Source organism: Pseudorca crassidens, chromosome 3 (assembly GCF_039906515.1).
Source record: "Pseudorca crassidens isolate mPseCra1 chromosome 3, mPseCra1.hap1, whole genome shotgun sequence".
Classification (NCBI taxonomy): domain Eukaryota; kingdom Metazoa; phylum Chordata; class Mammalia; order Artiodactyla; family Delphinidae; genus Pseudorca; species Pseudorca crassidens.
Window position 1 is genome coordinate 107651831 of NC_090298.1, and position 23649 is coordinate 107675479.

At 39.2% G+C, this 23649-nt stretch overlaps 1 protein-coding gene across 1 annotated transcript in view; it reads left to right on the forward strand.

Annotated features, from left to right (window-relative positions):
* Window positions 1-1994: 1994 nt before the first annotated feature.
* CHSY3 (chondroitin sulfate synthase 3) overlaps window positions 1995-23649 on the forward strand; it is a 277070-nt gene continuing 255415 nt past the window's right edge. Inside the window, exons 1-2 of the mRNA XM_067731641.1 lie at window positions 1995-3137; window positions 6407-6690. Of these exons, the coding sequence (XP_067587742.1) occupies window positions 2336-3137; window positions 6407-6690 (1086 nt within the window). The 5' untranslated portion in view covers window positions 1995-2335. The remainder of the gene's footprint in view (window positions 3138-6406; window positions 6691-23649) is intronic.

Genomic DNA, 23649 nt, shown 5'->3' on the forward strand with positions numbered 1-23649 from the left:
TGTCAGTGGACTATTTGTTCTTCACAGTGGACCACAGGTAATGGGCTATGTTATGAATTTTCTCTGGAAATGTGCTGTCCAACATGGTAACCCCCTAGCCACATGGGGCTATTTAAATCAAAATTAATTAATATTAAATAAAATTGAAAATTCCTTTCCTCAACCATTTTAGCCAAATTTCCACTGCTCAGTAATCATTCGTGGCTTGTGCCTGCTGTATTGGATGGCACAGATAAAGAAAATTTCCATTATACGGAAAGTTCTATTGAACAGCACTATTCTAGAAAGTTTAAAATGTCCTTGGGAAGATTTATTTTTCAATCAGAAGGGGCCTGTTTGTTTGATTAGTTTTGTATTCTAACTAAAATTAAACTTTGAGAAAGAGTTCAGTAATCTGTATTCCCAAGTGTTTCTGGGCAAGACCTAGCCATGGAAAAGGAGCTTCATTGTCCGGCAGATGAAACATTTAGTCAGACGTGCTCATGCACAGCCAGTTACTGGTGTGGAAAGAACCACCCCTCCAAGGGCTCCAGGCAGGCCTACTGTTCCAAGGACGCTGCCAGCACCTTGCTGGATGGAGCCCTATGTCTCATGCCATTCAATACCATCCCTTTGCGTTTGATGTACAAAACAGAAGACTGAAATCTGAGGAAGAGGAAAGGGCTTGGGATGCCAAATGCACCTCAGACTGTAGTTAGATTCACAACTTCTGGAGAGAAAGCTTTTAAATGTTCCCTTCTTCAAAACTTCACATATCTTCAGGTAATTTCTTCACAATATAACTTTCAATGATTTTGGCCAATACCAGTTAACCTTTTTTTGAGATTCTGTTGCTGGAGATTTTTCTTCCCTAATTGTCGAGGTGAAATATTTCCTGTCATTGCCTTAGAAAAGAAAATGCTTTATAGACAAGAATAAAAATTATATTCTCTTTTATTTTCTGGTTAAGTTCCAGGGGGGATAAGAATTTTCTTAGCTTGAACCTTCTGGTTATTGGCTCTATTATTTGTTCACATTTCTCCATCATTTGCCAATCCTACTGAGCTAGTCTCTACCAAGGCTGCAAACAGTTCATGGTTCTCACTTCTAGACAAGAAACCAACGGAGAGCTGAGGAGGGGACCACTAGGCAGCCCCACATGCCGCAACTCAACAGGTGAGGAACATGGAATTTTTATTTTCTTTGGGGATGAAGCCCCCCACTCACCGTGACTTCCCCTAGCCTTTCAGGGTAGGTATTTCCAACCCCTCCGGAGATTTTCTTAGGAGAGACACCGAGTGACAATGGTGCTTCTGTGTACAACTGGGAAGTAGTGGTGAAAGTGGTGAAGGATGCAGGTAGGGACTGGGGAGTTGGTAAGGTTGGATGGAGAGGTGCTAGGGTGGGACAGATGGTTTCCTGAACAGTGAGCGGGATAAGGAGTAGAGAGAGTAGACCCGAAGTGGCAGCCGCGAAACAAACGCGAAAAAGACCGAAAACGCGAAGACAGGAGCCTGGGCGGACCTGGGCGGGGCAGAATGGGGAAGGGTCACGCCGGGACGTAACCGGCTGTGGGTTGGGGGAGGCGAACGGGAAGGGAGTTGCGGGCGCTCGTCGGGGGCTCTGGGACCCGAGCTCCGCTGATGAGGTCAGTGGAGCCGACGCGCTGGGAGGAGGGCGGCGGAGCCCCCGGACGCGGGTGTTGCGAGGCTGGCGGAGGGGCGGGACGGGACGGGAAATGGGACGGAGAACTAGGACCGGGGGAGGAGAGACGAGGGGGCGTCGGCGCTGGAAGCCGGAGGCGGCCCGACAGGGATCGTTTCCTTCCGGAGAGGAGGCCGGCTCTGGACCTAGGCGCGGGCGGGGGGCGTCCGAGGGCGGGTGACCGGGAAATATCGCGGCCCGCGCTTCCCCCGGCTGGCAGCGGTGGTGCTCGTGGCTCCTCCTCCGGGCCAGTCCGTAGCTCGGCGGCGGGGGGAGCGAGGGCGGGGGCTCGGGAAGGAGGGAGGAGGGAGGGACCAGGCGCGCAAGTGACAGGGTGGCAGCCTAGGAGCGGACGCCTTGCCGCCGCCGCTCCACCTCCTCCTCCTGCAGCTCCTCTCGCTGCCGCCGCCGCCACCGCCGGGAGAAGTTTCACTCCCGACCCTCGCTCGGAGCGGGGAGCTCGGCCAGCAGCTGCAACGCGCCGCCGGCTAGGCGTCCGGAGCGCTCAGACCCGGAGGCGGCGTCAGAGCCTGGGCTGCGGGCGGCGGCCGGGGCTGGGGGCGTTGAGGCGTAGGAGGGGCGGGTGTGAAGCGGCAGACCCTTGCGCAGCGCCGCAGCCGCTCAGCCAGCGTCAGCGCCCGGGGCAGCCGCGATGGCCGTGCGCTCCCGCCGCCCGTGGATGAGCGTGGCATTGGGGCTGGTGCTGGGCTTCACTGCCGCGTCCTGGCTCATTGCCCCCAGAGTGGCCGAGCTGAGCGAGAGGAAGAGACGCGGTTCCAGCCTCTGTTCCTACTACGGCCGCTCGGCCGCTGGCGCCGGCGCGCAGCAGCCGCTCCCTCAGCCTTATGCCCGGCAGTGGCCGGAGCAGTCGCCGCCCCCAGCGCGCCAGGAGCTCCAGGGGCCGCAGCTGCCTGAAGCAGCGCCGGGGGTAACCAGTTTTCGCAGCAGCCCCTGGCAGCAGCCACCTCCACTGCAGCAGCAGCGGCGAGGACGCGAGCCCGAAGGCGCGACGGGGCTCCCCGGAGCCCCTGTGGCCGAAGGGGAACCTGAGGAGGAGGATAGAGGCGCGGCTGGGAAGCGGAGAGGCGGTCGGCCGGGGAGTAGCCACAACGGCAGCGGAGACGGGGGCGCCGCCGCCCAGAGCTCCCGACCCCGGGATTTCTTGTACGTGGGGGTGATGACCGCGCAGAAGTACCTGGGCAGCCGCGCGCTGGCAGTGCAACGGACCTGGGCGCGCTTTATCCCCGGCCGTGTGGAGTTCTTTTCCAGCCAGCAGCCCCCCAACGCTGGGCTTGGCCACCCCCCGCCACCCCTGCCTGTCATCGCGCTGCCTGGGGTGGACGACTCCTATCCTCCCCAGAAAAAGTCCTTCATGATGATCAAGTACATGCACGACCACTACCTGGACAAGTATGAGTGGTTCATGCGCGCCGACGACGATGTCTACATTAAAGGTGACCTCCCAGCCCCTGCTGTCCCGTCTCCCCGCCTCCTTTCTCTGCCAGGAAAGCCAGCCCCTATCCCTGGCCAGCCCCTCTCTGCTTTTCTGCCAGCACGTGCTCCGGGCTCCTGCCGCCCCGAGCCGGTCGCCCCCCACCCCCGCTCGCCTCCGCCCACCATTCTTAGTCCGCTCCTCCTCCTCTCCTGCGGTCTGGACCCTCCTCACACCTGCCCAGCTTTTTTCGCCTTCCTCACTCTTGCTGCTCTGGTTTCCGCCCATCTCTTGCTACTACTCTTTGCCGTGTAGGAAGGCGAGGAAAGGGACCTCGGGGTTAAGCCTTAGGCTGTTCGCACTTTACACTGCTCTGAAAGCCCCAGGTGGTGGTAGTTTCCCTAATCGGTCCAGAGGGGCGTGTCCTCGGTGGAGAAAGGGAGGGTGGAGGATGCAGGCGGGAGCCAGTTTGGAGATCGGTGATCTTGATTATCCCCCTATCCTTTTGTTTTTACTGGATCAAGCTTAGTTTTGGAACTGGTGAGATTGAGGAATCATCTTCGCTGTCCCACACCCTTCTCTGTGCGTTTCCTTTCCTTCTGCACCACCCGCCGCTCAGTGGGGGTCCTTGAGCATCCCAGCCGCTCCCGCGCACAGCTCCTTCCAGCCACCGCAGTGCAGCCTCAAGCAGTTCCTTACGCCCCCGGCAACAACTCAGTAAAACCCTGAGGGGGATGGCTGTATTGACTGGAATTGGTGGTGGGGGAAAAGGGGACAGCGCCTGCGAATTATCCAGACCCTAGGAGCTCCAAGCTGTACTAGCACACACTAGGCTGGATACTTTCCAGTCCATCTTGGTGGTTGCGGCGTTAAGCAGGGGCTGGGAAGTCCTTCCCAAAACCACGCGCAGCCCCAGCACGAGAAAACTTTGTCCGTTTTAAAAGAGGCGCGGTCCTTCACCCTGCGTGTGAGTGGCTCTGGCCAGAGATTGCTAAACTGAGCAGAGGAATGTTCTTTAGAGCGGGAGGAAATCTTTACAGTCTTGCTCTTTGCGGAGAGGAACACAAGGGAAGTAGCTAGATTGTATTGAAGGAGGGCTCCCTCTGTGTGTGTTGGTGTGTGCGTGTGTTTTTTGGCGGCCTTGGGTCTTCTTTGCTGTGCGGGCTTTATCTAGTTGCGGCGAGCGGGGGCTACTCTTCATTGCGAGCGCAGGCTTCTCATTGCGGTGGCTTCTCTTGTTGCGGAGCCCGGGCTCTAGGCACGTGGGTTTCAGTAGTTGTAGCACTCCGGCTCAGCAGCTGTGGCGCAGGGGCCTAGTTGCTCCACCGCATGTGGGATCCTCCAGGACGGGGGACTCGAACCCGTGTCTCCTGCATTGGCTGGCGGATTCCTAACCACTGAGCCACCATGGAAGCCCCTCCCTCTGTTTCTTTCCACATTTCCTAGCTTCTTGGTCAAAGGGGGGCAGCCCTTACTTAGTTTACACCACTCTAATTGTAGCCTCATTGCTTTCTCCTGATTCAGGTAGTATCTTTTACATACTCAAGGAAAAACAAATAAATAAGACCCCCCCCCAAAAAAACCTGTCACATTTTGGTAAGGACTGCGTGTATAGAGTTAATAACTAGAGATTTCTTGGGTTTGGGTTGAGAGGAGTGAAATCCTTAGAGATGGTTGGCAGAGAAGGTACTGATAATTAGATATGAAAATAATGAATTGGATAAGTTGATACAAACATTTAAAAAAGATTGCATTCCTGGTGATTGCAGTATCTTATAGGTAGGTATAAGTTATGTAGATATCTATAATTGATAGATCCACTATCTTATAGTCCCCATGTCTTCTGTGTGTCTTTAAAATCACAAAGGTTTCCTGGCAGAAGTTTGCCACACTTTGCAGACAATTTCCAAAATGCATTAACAGCATCCACTTCTGTCATATCTTTTAGTGCTTTGAAAGATTGTCCTTCAGAACATTGAAATGCCATATTCTTTCCATTTCTATTAAGAATTAAAGGCATTTTGTATTAAGAACCCAATAGTAGTCAGCTGAAACTCACTAAATCCAAGGGGCATGGCGTAGCATTAAGATAACGACTGCAGTTGCTGTGCTCATCAAAACTGATAGTAGAAATGCTGACTGGGAATGTAAAGAAGGTGACTACTTATTCCAGTATATTACTTGGTAGAGTACGAAATGCTTTGGAACTGTTTTAGCTACAGAACTTTATTTTAAAATTGTTTTTTCTGATGAACTTACAAACTATAAACCCAATTATATAAATTTTAACAAGTGTTAATTTTTTCCTAAAAGGGTACTTTCCAAAGTTCCGAAGTGTTATATTTCATGGCAAGTTTGATATTCTCTCTCTCTCTCTCTATGTATGTATGTATATACACACACATACATATGTGTATATACACACCTTTTGGGTTGTATATGACTTGAGTTTAGTTACGGACAAAACACTAAACTAAATCAATTATCAGGGTATCAGTGGTCTGCCAATCAGGGCTGAATATTAATATTTTATTTCTGAGAATTTTATCACTACTTCATACATGCTAAGAAACCTGTCTTTATTCTCCTTGTCATTATTTCACCTTTAAAAAAAATCTGATGGGCTTGCCTGGTGGCGCAGTGGTTGAGAGTCCTCCTGCCGATTCAGGGGACACGGGTTCGTGCCCCGGTCCAGGAAGATCCCACATGCTGTGGAGCGGCTGGGCCCGTGAGCCATGGCTGTTGAGCCTGCGCGTCCAGAGCCTGTGCTCCACAAAGGGAGAGGCCACAACAGTGAGAGGCCCACATACCGCAAAAAAAAAAAAATCTGATGACTGTCATCAGACTTAAGGTTTTTCATTGACTAGAAGATTGATTAAATTTTATTATAATTTAACAAGAACGGAGTGTAGAGTTAATAACTAGAGATTTCTTGGGTTTGGGTTGAGAGGAGTGAAATCCTTAGAGATGGTTGGCAGAGGAAATATTGATAATTAGATATGAAAATAATGAATTGGGTAATTTGATACAAACATTTAAAAAAGAGGGCATTCCTGGTGAATGCAATATCTTATAGGTGGATAGATAGGTATATGTGATGAAAATTTTATTATAATTTAAAAATTAGTATTTTTAAAATAATGGAATATTCAAAGAGGTTTTTCTTCTTTTCAATTGTATAAGACTTGTGGGGAGTTTATGCACAATACTGGAAGTTCTTTCCCTTGCTTGGTGTGTTATAAATGATTATGAAATTAGGAAAAGGAGTGATTGTTGCCTTTCTCTTTGTAGGTGATAAGTTGGAAGAGTTTCTTAGATCACTGAATAGCAGCAAGCCCCTCTACCTGGGCCAGACTGGCCTGGGGAATATTGAAGAACTTGGAAAGCTGGGGCTGGAGCCTGGGGAGAACTTCTGCATGGGAGGACCTGGAATGATCTTCAGTCGCGAGGTTCTCAGGAGGATGGTGCCACATATTGGTGAATGCCTCAGAGAAATGTACACGACTCACGAGGACGTGGAAGTAGGAAGATGTGTTCGACGTTTTGGTGGGACTCAGTGCGTCTGGTCTTATGAGGTAAGACTTGAGCTGTGATGAAAATGTTCTCATATTACAGGTGGGTGACAATTTACAGTCTAATTCTATTTATTCTCTCTGTATCTTTGTCTTTGCTTGAAAATGATAGCAACAGCCAGTGATGGACACAAGGGCGATTGTGGGAGATGCCTTTCTTATCAGAGCTGAGGCCTGTCCAAGGCTTTCTTATTAGCGTGACCCGTAACTTTAAGCAGCAGCTTATGTTTATAGTTACATCTCTGGAAGATGCTACTTTCGCTTTATTTGCTTTATTGGTGTTTATATACATGCGTATCCGTTTCCTGTCTCTAACAAGAGGACTAATTCTGTTCTCTTGGGCTGTAGCTTTTCGCATTTCGTCCTTTGTTTGTTGTTATTTTGATTAGGTATATAATCGCATCTCTTTGTTTTCAAATAGTTAAACTCTGTAGTTTCTTGGAAGATTCTTATGTGGAAATTTAACATACATTTTTAAAGCATAGGAAAAATTAACTCATAATGTTGTATCACTTATAATAGACTTATTCACAAAACTTTAAAAGGCATGATTATGTGGAAAAACAGAAGTTCTGACGATGTTAAGTAACTGCTTAATATTATGACTGGTTCTCTAAAATTTTGTTTTGTGTCTGCCCTCATTCCAGTTTCTCAACTGCACCCATTATTTAAATAATCTGTTATGAACTGTTGTTTTATTGTAGTAATTCGTTTTATGAAATAATCTGAGGTTTTTTCCCTTCACAAATTGGTTTTGAAATGAAAAGCATTGCGTTTAAAACAGTTTTCCTGAAAGTTAATCTTAGTAAAAGTTACTTAACACTTAAATAACGTATTGCAGTTTTCACTACAGTTTGGTTTTCAAGTGGTTGGAGTTAAATGCTTTCTCAGTATCGAAGAAACATTTTATGAAAACTTGTTCCCTGTGAAGTCATTATACCTCAAGATTACACAGTCCCATTCATTTTTCTTTTAGAAATGTAATCCCACTTTCCTTAATTTAGCTTTCTTTTTTATGCATCATAATATTTACACTATGGGGAAGTATTTCTTATATTTATTACAGAAAGTAAGTATTAATAGTAACTAGTTACTTGGCATATGTGCTATGCAAATTTAAAATTATTACATACCTTCTTCCTTTTATTGATAGAAACTTATTTTCTTTTATAAAACCAACTTACGTATACCTTTATAATAAAAATGTAGATAAGCACATTATAGTTTAAAAATAGGTAATTTAATAAACTCAATGAAAAAGATTTGTCTTTCCATTTAATATAAAACTAATTGGAAGGCAAAAAAATACTTCATATGGAAAACACAGTCAGTTGATATTTGCTTACATGAAAATATTATTTTTCAGACATTGTCTCTGTATGGATGAGTAAAAAAATCATATTTTAAATAATGATGGAAAATTATTTTATCTGATGCTTTATTGCCTTAACATCACATAGAAAGTTTTAACAAACCTTTTATGTCCCTCCATTCAAGTTTTCATTGATTCTGCTGTGAAGGTACAGTCCTCACATAGCAGCCTGCCCATTCCTGATCCAAGACAGTATGCTGAGGTGACCTACATGCTCAAGAATTGATTTAATATTTTATTTATAATATAGGCATTTTTTCTGGTTAAAGGGGAGTTAATAGTAGATCTGCACCCTCTCTGTTAGAATAAGTGGAATCTTAGATCTTTTCATTAATTGACGTGAAAGAAGAGACAAAGGGAACTCCAAGTCTTGTAGGATATAACTTTATGATCACCATGTTTACATTAACTTTTGTCAATACATTTGAATTTTAGACTGACAATTGCCCATCACTAACTTCAGAATCTGTATGAAAAAAATAATTTCTACATTTTTTCCTAGCATTAGAAAATGTTATCTTCTAAAGGGATACTGTTTCAGAATGTTGACTTTATATTTTGCTAAGCAATTACATAGAATTGACTTTATTTTGAGATTTCAATCTTTAAAGGAGCTATTTAAACAACATTTATTTTAGAGGTGGCATTGATTTAATCCTAACCCTCACCCTAACCCTAACCCTGACCCTGAGTCTTATTTAAAGGAATAATGGAAAATTTCTTTACCAAGGAATATATTAAATATTATCTGTTAATAAATTTAGTAAAGATAAGTATACAATTAAATTATATCTAAGCATTTTAACATTAGGGTGTGTTTTACATTTCTTGGACACTGAGTAGGTAGATTGGGGCACAGCCAAACTCGGGCTTTCCAGGTCGGGTTTTAGGTTACTTGAAATGTCCAACTATGCTACTGTTCACATTATATGGAAAAATTAATCTATTCCACTCTGGGTTGGCATTCACATAAAGGTGAAATTTCACATCTGGTCATAGAATAAACTATGAAACCCATCAGTAATTTTGTTTCCATATTTCTTTTATAAGAACCATCTACAACAGAATTTTCTTAAAATTTTGAATTTTCTTTGCTAAACTTTCCATAGCTTTTAGGATTTTGTTTGACTTTTCCTCCTAATAAAAGTTCTTGCAGAGTTAACAGCGCTGTTACAGAAACATGTTCACAATTTTTGAGTTTGAATAAATGAAGCATCATGATGGAATGTTATCTTTTAAAAATGATAAACAGGCTTGCAGGTCTTGTAGGAAAAGAATTGGACAAAAATATTACAATTATTGTATAGCGTGTAGCTATTCTTGTCTATGAATTACATTATTTGAAAATCTAGGAATCTTCTAGTATTCTTTACTGCTGAATTAAAGTCTGCTTTCTCTGTGTATATATACAATTAAGCATAATATTGGCAAGAGGGAGGAGAGGGAAGGAGGGAGAGAGAGAGAGAGAGAGACAGAGAGATAGAGGAACAGAGAGAGATAGAGAGAGGTATAAACTGAATTTGGGTTTGAGTCACCAGTCTACCACTCATTAGTTTCATTGTCTTTTTAAAATTACTTCTCTGAGCCTTGTTTAATTCAATTGAAAGCAGAGATTGTAATGGTGTCTGCCTCATAGATTTTGTAGAAGATTAAGTGAAACAGTGAAATGATCCTTGTAAAGTTCTACATAGTATCTGGCACGTAGTAAATTGTCAATAGGTGTTAGCTATTGTCGTAATACTGAATAGATCATGTATGATATTACATATAATATGGTTTCATCAATTTTATTCATTTACTAATTATTATTAATGAGTGATTCATCTACATCAAAAAGTCAGATGAAATAAAATTTTTTCCAATGAAGAATACAAGTGTAAGGTTTTTTTGGCAAAGAACAAGAAATGAGTATGTTTCAGTATTTTAGAACTATGAGGAATCCAATATTGGTAAAACATAAAGCATGGATGACTTTCAGACATGCACTACAAATATTTGCTTCAGTCTTTGAGTATCATATTAAATAACTGATCTTGAGGCTGTGGAAAACATTATTTAACAAGTGATTATTTAATATATGTATTGAAGGAATCTCAAACAGATCAGACTCTATCTACATTAAAAAAAATTACTGTACGAATTTCTAGATTAGCCTCCTTTTCTGAATTTCATTGGAATTTTTGGTAGGAAAGGAAGTCAGTAGTATCTCGTTCTGCAGTCAATTCACAAGACCACCCTGGAACTTGTCTCTCAAGGCAGCTGGAAACCCCTCCTGATGTTTCCCAGATGTTTCAGGAAGTGATATATATTAATAGCTTCGGTTCTTCCTCACGATAAGGTCCTGGTGGTCTGGGAAAATATGTCTTGCTTGTTGGCCCCTTGCTCTGTTTGTTCCTCTGTCATCTCTACCTACTTTTCCTTTCTTCTGTCATTAACGAGCAATAAAATACATTGCAAATGCATTTTGATATGCATTGTTTCTCATCACGTTCTCAGTAAATTAAATGCTCATGACAGGCCAACCTTGATATTCCAAGACATGACACATAGGGCCCAGGAGTGGCTTGACTTCTTCTGAATAAAGAGGGCTTTGGTTGCTGATGGGTCTCAGACAGACTGGTTCTCTCTGTACCTGAGACCATTGGAGAGTCAGAATTGAGATCCTTCCTTCCCTACCTAGAGGTAGAAACATCTACTTTTCAAGGACATATGGCAGATGTTCATAATCATCAGACTTCGTGGGTTGCTGTTATACTCATTTATATCTTAATTGTATAAGTATAGAGGACTAACTGAAGCATGATCACGAAAAATTATTCTATGCTTTACACTCTGTGAGTGTTAGAATTTATTGGCACCTGCTGTTGGCCAAGTTCACATTTTTGGTTGAGCTCTATCTTGGCTACTGCTTTTCTAGTTATCTGAGCTACAATCTGGCAGCTTGGGAGGCTGCATATGGCTCTTAAATGTCGTTTGGCATGTGGGGTGTTTTAAGGTTTTCTTGATTTTGTTTTTTGATGCCATTAGCAGAGGCAGGCAGTCTTGAGTCCCTTCATGACCTATTGTTGTGCACCAGCCTCTTCTTGCACGTTTAGTTTAACTGCCTGGACCAGGTAGGCATAAGAGTGTTGATACTTTGAGTCAGATAATCCACACGTTGCAAATGTCATTAAAAGATTCTCTAGGAAATGAAGTAATTTTCTAGTGAGAATGAGATGTGTATTTTAAATAGTTTACAGAGAATTAAGTTTTTCAAACTTGGCTGTTTAGAGTTGTAAATCGTATAATACAGTTACACTTTCTTTGTTATAGGTATTTTTTAGTAAATTACTAGACTAGTGAGGAGTAGAAAGTTCTCACTGTTGAAAAATTATTTGTACAATTCATTTTCATTCTGTGTCTTAGCAGAATGGGAAGTTCCTTTTCTTTGGTTTTTGTTTTAATGAGATCACTTACATTAAAGCATTAAAATAATTTCAATGATTCTTCTTCTCCCTGTGAGGGAGTTTTGCATTTCATCCATCTAAGAGTCATTTTCAGAATAGTGTGTATTTATCTTTTTAATGTTAGCAGTTAAATGGAGCCAAAAAATACGTATCTTTATTTTGTCTAATTAAATGTTGTTCCAAAGCAAACAGAGTTCCATGTTGATGGAAATACTTCCCTGTGGCTTAAAAAATCATTTCTTATGACTAAACCGATTTTTAATAGATTTCTTAAAGAGTTAATTTCACACCAGAATGTCTTATGTCTAATCTTGGCCCCCTGAAGGCTGTAAACACCCTAGAAAATTCCATTATTTCACCAAAGGATATATTCTGGAAGTGTTTCCCAGGGCTTGTAATACCAGAGAACTATACCATAAAAAATGTAACTACATATAAATTCTTGGTAACATAACCATTAAGGTTAAAATATCTGTCCCATTCTTATAGGGCTGTCACACATCCTTCTTAGCTTCTTTCTGTTACTTATGAGCTTCCCTTTTCTGTAATGCTAATTTTACTGTATCATGAACATGGTTTATGCCGCTAAAGTATATTAATATCTATGAAAGAAGTATAAGTCTGGGATTTTTACCTAAAATTCAGTCCTTCAAAAATTCAGTCTTTTCTTGGTTCTAATTCAGTCATATTTAGTTTTTAACTTAACTAAAAGTAGTGAGCTTCTCACACCTACTCTTCCCACCCCCATTCCACTTGTCAGATGAAATCATCCCGCATTGATTTTATGAAATCTCTTTTCTGCCACACTGCTTCCTTCATTGTACAAAATAAAATTGCATTGTGAGTTGAAGGACAAACTTGGTACAGTTTCTCCATGTTTTGTAGTCTTAGCTAGTCTGTTTTCATTGTTAACTAATGCCTTACCACCTGAATTCTGACAATGTGTGTTTTCCAACAGTTGTGAAAAATGCAAAGTTTGGAAGATGCTTCCACGCAATTTGAAATGAGTTCCATGATAACATAAACACTCATATTAGTTAAAAACTTTGAATACTCTTCCTCCTTAATTGATCAAAAGTATTCTAATTTCCTGAAAAAATTTCTAGTCAGTTTTCTACTTCCACTTCCTTTGTCTTGGTTTCCAAAAAGCTACGTGAGAAACATTCATTTCAATCTCTTTTCCAGCTAGTGAATTAATGAATTAGTGCTCAACATACAAAAAAATGTAATCTATCATATAACTATACTGCATTTTACTTTGACTATAGCATGTTACTTCTTTTGCACAAAATATATTAAAAGTAACTTTTAATAAGGTGTTTAAGCTAAACATAAACTTCATTTAAATAAAATCAGTGTCTTGAATCATATGAGTCATTATTTGATATTATTGAGCAATAGGAAAACATGTAAACTGAAAAATTGAGGGGCTGCAGTTCCTCAGAATTCTCATGCTCTTTTCATTTACTGTCCTGTTAAACAATACTCTCGTTAAGGCTTGACCACAAATAAATCAGTTTGAGTCATGACATACGTTTAATGTTAGCCTGTCTTGCAAAGGCGTTGGACATTTATAGTATAAAAAGCATGTTACAAGTTTCTAAATTAACTGAATGAAAATAATATATTTATTTAAAAAATTCAACCGGCATTGTTTTGGGAACTAATGAATGAAATGGATTTCTTAATATTCTGAGATTTTAAAATCTTCACTCACCATTTATAATTTTGAAAGCTGTATCCCTCATTCTTCACAGTCAGTGGTAGTTGAACTCTTCATTATCCCTTTCTGTTTCATTCATTTTTATTGTAGAGCGTATTTATTTATAGAGTAGATGGTTTAAAGAAATATACAGATTAATAAAAGTAACATACAATAAAATAAAATTAAAATGTGAAGAAATAAGGGAAAAAGGAAGACATATATAGAAAAATAAGAAAAAAAAAAGGAAAAATACATGTTGAGTTCCTTTTTTCCTGGCATTAAAGAGAACCCTAGCTTGACTTGATACTAAGACCTGGGAGAAATCTTCCCCATGGAGCAGACAGGGGTTCTGAGGGATCACATACTCAGCACCACTTCTTTGATAAGTAGAATAGTATGATTTGCTTGGCTGTTTCTAATAAATTCCCTCAATATAAACCAAGACTGTAATGCACAAGGGCAGTTCTTCAGGAGGAATTCTACTTAGAGACAATGCAATTATGGTCAGGTACACCATTGTTGGATAACTTCCGTGACTGTATTTTAAAATTCAGAATACTTTTCAGAGAGCCGTCTATGGGTATTACTTCTCGGGCAAATGTTTTATATTAGGTTGGCCAACAGGAAATTTGAATTATGCATATTCTCTGGTGAAAACCCAGAGTGTAGCCATTGTGTCCTTGATTAAGGGAAGATCTGTGGTTGTGCTTTCCTCAGCAAGATCATGGACCAGATGGTGACCCCACCTGAGGAGCCGTGAGTCAGGCCCAAGAGAATTCCTAATAACTCGGCCTTGAGTTATCAGTGTGGTTACCTAGCTTTTGAGCTAATTATTAGAAGTGTCTTTTTTTTTGCAGTACACGGGCCTCTCACTGTTGTGGCCTCTCCCGTTGCGGAGCACAGGCTCCGGACGTGCAGGCTCAGCGGCCATGGCTCACGGGCCCAGCCGCTCCGCGGCATCTGGGATCTTCCCGGACCGGGGCATGAGCCCGTGTCCCCTGCATCGGTAGGTGGACTCTCAACCACTGCGCCACCAGGGAAGCCCTAGAAGTGTCTTTTTTCATAAATTTAATAATTATACTTCTGTCAGTTATATAAATAATTATATATTTATTAAATTTACTATATAATTTAATTTTAATGTAAATTTTTGCATGCACAGATTAAAATATTTAAAGATCATCATTTTAATGATGAAACAATGTTTTAATCTAATAGCCTATTATACAAAAATAAATTTTAAATGAAATAAGATTATTTAATATTCATGATGAGTATCTTAAAATGTGAAAAAAAATATAGGGTGAAAATAAATTTAAGTATTCTGCTTTAGAATTCAGTCATCTCACATCTTAAAAGCCAGTTGATTTCATTTGCTCAAAAACATTTATTGAGCACGTTCTATAAGCAGTGGACACACAGACCTTCCTTTTCCTCATGGAGCCCCCAGGGAGGAGAACTCAGGCTTCTAACCAATCTCTGCTTTCACATCTGATACAGAGTTGGGTTTCCCATCTCTGTCATCCTTCTCAATCTTTTTCCTTCTAAGTCATGAAAGCTCCAGTTGGGTCCAACATTGGTACCTGTCTTGGAACTAGGATCAAATGATTCTTATTTTAATTTTCTTAAGTGAGCATCTTCCTCTCATTTGTATTACTGTCTCCTGAAGAGGAGAAAACCAAAGACGTGTTTAGTAATTTTAAGGCATATTAATATATTTTGTGCCTGTTATATAGCACAGAACACCAGGATTTTGTTTTTTAATTAAGTCTGGCACTATACTACCTGGCTTCAAATCCCAGCTCTGCCATTCACTAGCTGAATGGCCTTAGTCAAGTTACTTAACTTCTCAGTGCCTTAGTTTCCTTATCTGTCGAATGGATATAACAACAGTACTTACCTCACAACACTGTTGTGAAGATTAAATGAGTTAATGTATATAGCAGCACTCAGAATAATACCCGGCAGTGTTAAGCATTCTGTAACTGTTAGCTATTTTTGCAGAAGCAGAATGGCATAAAATAGTGCCAACTTTACAGAGCCATTGTGAGGAATAAAAAGGTCAATGTATTAGAAGCCCTTAGAATAATGCTTGATATGTACTAATTCCTATATAACTGTTAACTATTATTAATATTTTCCAATTTACAATGTTCATATTCTTTTTTTCCTCTCATGGGAAAGAAATAATGTTGACTGGAAAGCGTTTATTGCAACTGTCTTCTGAAAGCTGGGCTTTGCTGTAGTAGGGAGGGTGCTGATTCAGTGGTTCTCTGCCCTGACTGCGCAATGGAGTCCCCTGGGGGACTTTGAAAAAATTCTGGTGATGGAACCCATCCCTGACTCATTATATCAGAGTCTTTTACAGGTGAGGCCTGTAGCATGGGTAGTGTTAAAAACTTCCCAGGTGATTCTAATGTGGCTCTAGGGTTTAGACCTTTGTATAAATTATTTTTTATTAATTTTGTTTTCAAATATCCAAGCCATTCTTAACTATTCCATAAATGTTATATTTTCCTTTTGGGAAAAATTATAGGAAAGGAATCAGCACTTCTGCATTTCTTTCTATGTCTATTACTCGTCTGTTCCAGAGAGTTAGTCACTGGATTTAAAGACAATGAATATAAAGCCATCACTCACAATTGTATGTTTCCTCATGGTCTGATTTTCATGGTTCATATATATTACTTTTTTGTTTTAGAAAAATACAAGATTGATTTTAAAACATATTTAGAAAAAAATACATTGTTTATTCATGAAAGGCTTAAGGTGTTACTGATGGTTTTATTTATTACATTTGAATAACTATATGGTAATAGAGCTCTTAAAGTATAGGTGGAATGTTTTCATTGACTTGTTTGCTTTAACAATGACTTTTTGAATTGGAGCTCAAAAGGAAAAAAGGTATCAGTGATCCATTTCATTGAGTACAGAAACCAAAACTTACTTAAAAACTTAAATGAATAACTTTGATTTCAGCCAGTTATTCTCAGATATTTCCTTGTCCACTGCTATAGCTGACTGCTAGAATGGAGGGAAGTATAAGATACACAGGAATGTAAGGGAAGAAGTTCCCAAGGAGAACAGGAAAATGCAGTGCTTCCTCCAAACTAGAAGTAATGCACAGGGACATTGCCAGGTGAGTGGGGATACATGGGAAGGCAAAGGTGGAAGAATAGCATGATAGCAAATAGTGTGTTTGATTCAAGCATATCTGGTGGCAGGAGACATGAGGCTCAAAAGCTGTTGGTAGATCTTGATTGTGAAAGGCCCTGTATGTCATCCTCAAAGGTTTAGAGTATACCTTGTAGATCAGTGATTCTTAGAATTAGTGGGGGTGATGTAATTGGTTTAGATCCACTTATTATGGAGCCCATGAATAGTATGTTAAAAATCTTTCTGGGTGATTCTAATGAGCAGTCAGAGTGAAAAATCTGTTCCATAATTTGGAGCTTTGAAGAATACTTCATAGGTAACCATGATCAGATTACCGTTCAGTGGCTGGAGCATGGAAGGATGGATTAGATGAATGGAAGGATGGATTATCTCTTGTGCCTAGAGTTAGTGACACAAGACAGTTAGGAGGCTGTTGCCCCAGACCAAATGAGAGATGAGTCTTGATCAAAGAGTCAAAGTGGAAGTGGAGGTGAGGAGAAGGAATTGAGAGGTAATGAGGAGAGAGAATTGACCAAAGTAGGTGATTGGTGAGATGTAAGGGTGGAATGGGGGAAAGTTTAAGGTGACTCCTAGGTTTTGGACTCAGGTGACGGTATTATAATATTCCTAGCAATAGGGAGTAATGGAAGAAGAGTAGTTTTCGGTGATTGGTGTATTTGAGGCATGAGCAGAGAAGAAGTGACTTCTATTTTGGGTACATTGAGTCTCGCTCATCATTCATTTATTCAGCAAATACTTACTGAGCACCTGATACTCCAGGCACTTTTCTAGGCGCAGGAGTTAGAGCAGTCAAAAAGAAAGAACAAATAGACAAAAGTCCTTGCCTTATTTTCTAGAGGGGAAAGACAGTCAATAAGCAGGGGAGGGGCTAAGGGATGCAGGATGATGGGTGTGCAGTTTTAAATAGGATTGTTTGGTGGGCCTCACTGAGATGATACTTGAGCCATGCAGATATCTGAGGGAGAAGCCTTCCAGCCAAAAACAGTAGGTGGACAAGTCCCCAGGGAAATGTATTTGGCAGGTCAAGAACTAGCCAGAAGGCAAGAGAAACTAGAGTTGAGAAGGTGCTGGGAGAGTAGTAAAATGTGAGATCAGAGAGGAAAAGGGGTGAGAGATGATGGGTCAGGTATCATACATGGCTTTGTAGCCCTTTGTAAATATTTGAAAAGTGAGGCCCACATAGCTTGAACAACTTTCCCAGATTATATAGGCAGGAGTATTGCTCTGTTGTATTATCAGACTGCATGTTGATTATATACATACCAATTATGTGTATTATATCATATTTAGTATAAATGTATATCTGTATATATAAAACATTTCTTAATGTATGAGCTTGTGAAGACATTTAATGGGGAGTCACAGGGGTGCTTTATTACTAAAAGGCCAGTAAGTGGATAATGAGCATAAAGCATAATAAATGTTAAGTTATGAATTTGGACTTCCATTTATTGTGTGATTTACCAGATCTTTTACGCAATATTTTATGTCATTGTGTAGATTTTTGCAATAAGACTGCAAAACAAATTTTGGGTCATTAAAGCATATGGCATGGAACTTTATCGTATAGTATTATTTGGCAGTGGAACAAGTTCTTTTCCTTGAAAATTTAAGATAGCAGTTTATTGCATATTTACATGACATCATTTGTTATACCTGGAGGTTATTCTTATAGAATCATTTTATAACACTTCTATCTGAAATGGCTTTAGATCAATGTTCCACATCTCTTAGGATATGTCTTCCTTTGTCAAACTGGAGTTTCAGATTTATGAACATATAATTCTGTTTTGTGTCTCAATTAATTGCACTGTAGGTGCTTCTGCTACAAGTAGATTTATAGCAGGATAATTTTAGATTAATTACATAGCATATAAATCCATCATCCCCATATAACTGCTTACATTAAGATTCATGTGTTTACCTTATGGTTGTTTAAAATTCTGCATTTCTCTTATTTAACCTATATCTTGTCTTGGTTTCCCTTTTTTAAATTAAATATTCTTAAAGATTTACGAAGTTGTGGTCAAATTACAGAAAGAACATCTCCTAACTTTGGAAAGTCTGTATAGAGACCCACCACAGTCAAATAATCTTTGTTAATCAGTATTTGTTCTTCTGACAATATATTTTATAGTAGTGTTTGTAAATGTTTATTTTCATTGGTTGTAAGTGTGTAACTGATGATTACTTTTGCTAGTGTACACATTTGTTACACATGCATTACCATATTTATATATTCAGTCGAGTAAATTCTACATATGGATTGTCTAACAGTCAATTGTAAAAATAATTTCAAGTCCATTATAATTGACTTGTTTTTTCATTTAAAGAGCATTTAACAGTATACCATAAATTAATTTTTTGAAACCTAAGCAATATAATGAATGGCATTGTATTAATTGAAACACATAATCATTATAATATAATTATGATAGTTCTATAATAAAACAAAATTCTTGAATCAGACCCTATAAATGTAGGCATTTTCGATGAGGTCCTGTAAGTCCATAATTTAAATAAATTTTATTTTTCTGTCCTTTTTTCTACCTAACTTCTAATTTTCTTAACAAAATTTTAATTTTCTATCCTTTATTTCCCTAATATTTCTTTGTTTTCTAGAGTTCATAGTGTTCAGATGGTATTATCAGATTTTATTCCACCTCAGTCCATTTTTAGATTGATTCCTTATCTTACAAAATACAACCACAATGACCTAATATTCTGGACACATTATGAAGCTTCATTACACTTTTCTTGTAAAACTGAATTGCTAGATTAAGAGAGAAAATATGACATCTTATTTCCGTTTTGACACTTTTAACAAAGTGTCACATGAAGTAGGTTTAGTGTTCATAGATGCGAATAGAAACCTAGCAAACACTCTCAAAATAGTCAAGGCTTAAAAAACTTAAATCTCATTTGAATTAGACCAAAGTTCCATTTTGTCAAATACATCATTTTGAAGAATTGCTTGAAACAGTTGATAATGAGTGTAATTGATTTTACCAAATTTGGCCAGACAGTTGTAAAATGTGTCTGAAAATACTGGAAGATCTGTTCCATTGCTTTCCAGGTGTTACTCTATAGCAGTTATCAGTTTTGTGTAAAGTCTGTAAGTAATAATACTGACAATTCCTGCTTATGTAAAACATTTGTGCTTTTATTTTTTAAAGAGCCCCTGCTTTCATCTTATTCTTTGTCCAAAGGTAGATTTGTGATTGAAAACACTATGTGAAAAAAATTTTTTGGGGGATTTGAGTGATGAATTCCTTTTTTGGTTTCTGTTTCACCATCCTAGTTTTAAATTTCAGTTTATATGCATGTGTTGATGGGAAGTTTAACACAGCCATCCTCCACAATTCCTGGGTAAGTTGAATCAAGAGTGACATTAGTGGCATGATTCTTATGGCCAATTTATATACACTTACAGTCACAGATTTTGGAGTATTAGAAAATTGTGAATACATTTTTTGTTAGCATATTTGCCATGTTATTTTTTTTTCTGTAGAATAGAACTACTAATGTGGCTTGACCAAATTAATCTAGATCTGGATTGAATAGATTTTCTCTTATTTTAAAAATTGGTTGGTAGTGCTGGCATCATTTTATACAGCTGTTTTGATCAGATTGTTTCTTAATGCTATACTTAACTATTGAAGTAAATTTGGATGTGTCTCTGGATCACTTTAATAATTAAGGTATATAGCTTGTGGAGAAAATGGAAGCCGAAACAAGAACTTATCGTAGTATAAAAAGCAAATGCTGATCTGAAGCCTGATGTGGTTTTATTAATTTCTACTCCATCTCGTTATGAATAAATATGCTAGGAAATGTCTGAAATGTTTAGTATTTTATGATGTTTATGGTAAACAATCTAAGCTTTTAAACTTTTCTGGGTATATAATATCAAATTAAGCATCAAATTGATTTATATTTATATATAGCTGTAAAACAATTGATCATTAGTTACGTAGCAAGCACTGTACTGGGCTGTAAGGGAGAATGAGTGAGATGAAATTTCCTTTGTCTTATGCTAGAAGTGGATAACAGGCTCAGAGCAGTTTAGTAACTTGCCCAAGGTCACACAGCTAGAGAGCTGTCAGAGTTAGATTCAAACTCTGGTTTATTTGATTCCAAAGACTGTATTTTTTTTTGAAATGTTACATTCACCTTCTGCCTGAGGATTCAAAGAATGACGTTTCATTTTAAATCTGTGTTGTCAGATTGGAATTGACAAGTTCAAATATATTCAGTATAAGGAAATTGGAAAGAAAAGAGGTAGGCTACAAAGATCAGACAGTAAAGATCCAGAATGGAGAGGTGCTGCCTTTAGTTTTAGCATTCTCTCCACTAGATGTGCTTACCTGTTAGAGATAGAGTCTCTTAATCTTTCTGGAAGAGATCTGTGAAGAGTAAATTAAAGGGACCAAAATTATTAGAGTTCTTCCAGTCCTTAGCATTTATGTTTACAAGAAAAATATCTAACATTAAAGTTTTCATTTTCAATAGAAACAGAATATAGTATATTTTACTCTACCTCAGGGCAAGATTAAAAATGTAGGCTGTCAGTTTTATTTAAATTGTTTTCTAGCTATACTATTTAGAAACGAAGTACACATGGGTGTATATATCACACTAGAATTTCCATTATTGGGGTATATTCTGAGAGCTCATTTTATCTTAAGAATATTTCTTGTTCTGATAATTAGTTTATGTTAGAATGAAGATTTCTCATTTACTTCTCAGAAAAACACACACATAGAGGTAATTTCTCAGAAATAGTGAAATACATTTTTTCAAAAAGAGCTAAAACTTTGTAGAAATGCTTACTGTTTCAGAGATTTTTAATGTGAGTGTTTCATAGTTATTAATTTCTAGGAGTGACTTTTACATGGACTTACATTGTTAATAAAATCCTCCTGAAAATCCCTACAGGTAAATGGGGTTATTACCATACTTACTAGAATTATCACAGTAAGCGGGCTTGCGTTGAGTGCCAGCCGTATGCTTAGTTGTAGACAGAATATGAAAATAAAGGTGGTGCTTCAGATAACAGCTTTAGAAAGATACAGCTACTTCTTGAGTTTAAACAAAATGTAAAGTTATACAGTAGAAATATCAGGATATTAGATCATATCAGAATGAGTGTGTCTGAAGCACTTACCAAGTATAAGATTCCACGTATTGTTCTTCCCATGCAGAGTTTAGAGTGTAGTGGGAAATGAAAGAGCGAAATGAGAATGTTAATAGTGTGGAAGTGAGCATGGAATCGATGAGTTGTACGTAGACAAGCACTGTAAATGTTTAAAAGGAGCATCGTTGGGGGCTATAAAGTCTAGGCAGGAAGGCTTCATGGAGAAGTTGACCTTAACTTTAAAGACTAGGTAGGTCAGTTCTCCAGGCATAGAGAAGGGTTGAGCCAAGATGGGGTCTGCATTATACCCTGAGGGCATGGTGTGGGCAGGCTGGCCTCCCCTAGGTCAAAGCTGTAGAAGAGGGGGTCACAGCACAAAAGAAGAAACAGAGATTTTGACTGTGTCGGTGTCTACCTAAGAGCTGAACTGACTACAGACAAGAGATGACAGATGGACCCTGAAAAGTATGAATGACTGTCCTCTTTTACCGCTGGGTATAGAGGATCTCTTCTGGCCTCTCAGTTAGAGTAAGGTCTTGGAATTCTGGAAACCCTTATGCCACTAGGTTAACTTAATGTACTCTGAAAACAGCTTTATTCAAATTCCTGTGCAATGTGCCTCAGTCTTTCCAATCCAGTTCATTTTGAAATGCCTCTATCTGAGCCTCCATGATATTATTAAAACCTGCCTGTAATGCTATTTTTAGGTTCATATATCATGCTAACTGAAAAAAAATTTTTTTTTTCATTTTGACTAATCCACTGAAAATAGCTTCTGATTGTGCAACTTTGCAAATAATTTAAAACATGTATATTTGTGAGGAGTATATCTAGCCTGAAATTGTGGCTATATTCTTATTTATTAATGTTGTTCTACAACTATTTGTGGGCAAACTGACTTCTTAGTCTTGCTTTGTGGGTATCAACTGATTGGCAGGACTGATTTCTTCCAGCCTAGCTGTAAATGAGGCCTTTTAAAAAAAGATACTCATTAATTGTTCTCTCAGATTTTAATTAAGGAAATCATTAAGTACTTAATAAATTGTACCTGGGCTCATAATATTTTTAGTTTTTAAAATTATTTTCTACTAACCTTTCTCTAAGGAAACACTTACCAGTTTAATGCTATAAATATTGGAGTAGATCTGTAAAAACTATTTTACAAGTTATTGTGTCAGATAAGAATGTGTTTAACTAAAGAAGACAGAAAACTTGGCCACAGTGGCTTTTGTTTGTCTATTTTCCAGAATGTGTAAGTGAGTCGGCCCTGACTAAGTAGATACTGAATGATGCATCATGGTCCCATGCTTTTCCTCTCTTTTTGGTCTGCTTTTCCTTAGAGTGTTGAATCTGTTCTCATGCGTATAGATTTCAAGCATTTTAAAGAAACTAATCCTAGTTCCAGGTAGGAAGGGGGAAGACTTTCTACTGACACGAATTTAGTCCTTTTTTCAAGGATGGAAGTCTTCCCCATAGATCTCTGCCTACATATCCCTGGTTCGAATTATGTCATACAGCCATCTATGACTGCAGGAGAGGTGGGTAAATTGAGTACATCCAGCTTCCATAGCCAGAAGAAAGAAAAGGAGAAGGAGCTTGGGAATAGGTGTTAATGAATCTAACCCTATATTAGGGTTCTCCAGGGAAACAGAACCAATAGGATATATGTCTATCTACCTATCTATCTATTCATCTCTCTGGAGAGAGAGAGAGATTTTAAGGAATTGGTTCACAGATGTGGAGGCCAATAAGTCCAAAATCTACAGGGAACACTGGCAGGCTGGAAATTCTGGAAGGGGTTGATGTTGCAGCTCAAATCTGAAAGCAGTCTGGAGGCAGGATTCCTTTCTCTTTGGCTCTTTGGGGGACCTCATTCTTGTCTCTGAGAGCCTTCAACTGATTGGATGAGGCCCACCCACACTGTGAAGGGTAATTTGCTTTACTCAGAGTTTGCTGATTTAAATGTTAATCACATCTAAAAAAAATACCTTCATAACAATATTATAGACTGTTGTTTGACCAAACAGCTGGGCATCATAGCCTAGCCAAGTTGACACATAAAATTAACCATCATATCTACATAATTTACTAAGGTTTAGAACCTTTGCAACTCAAGTCCTGCCTC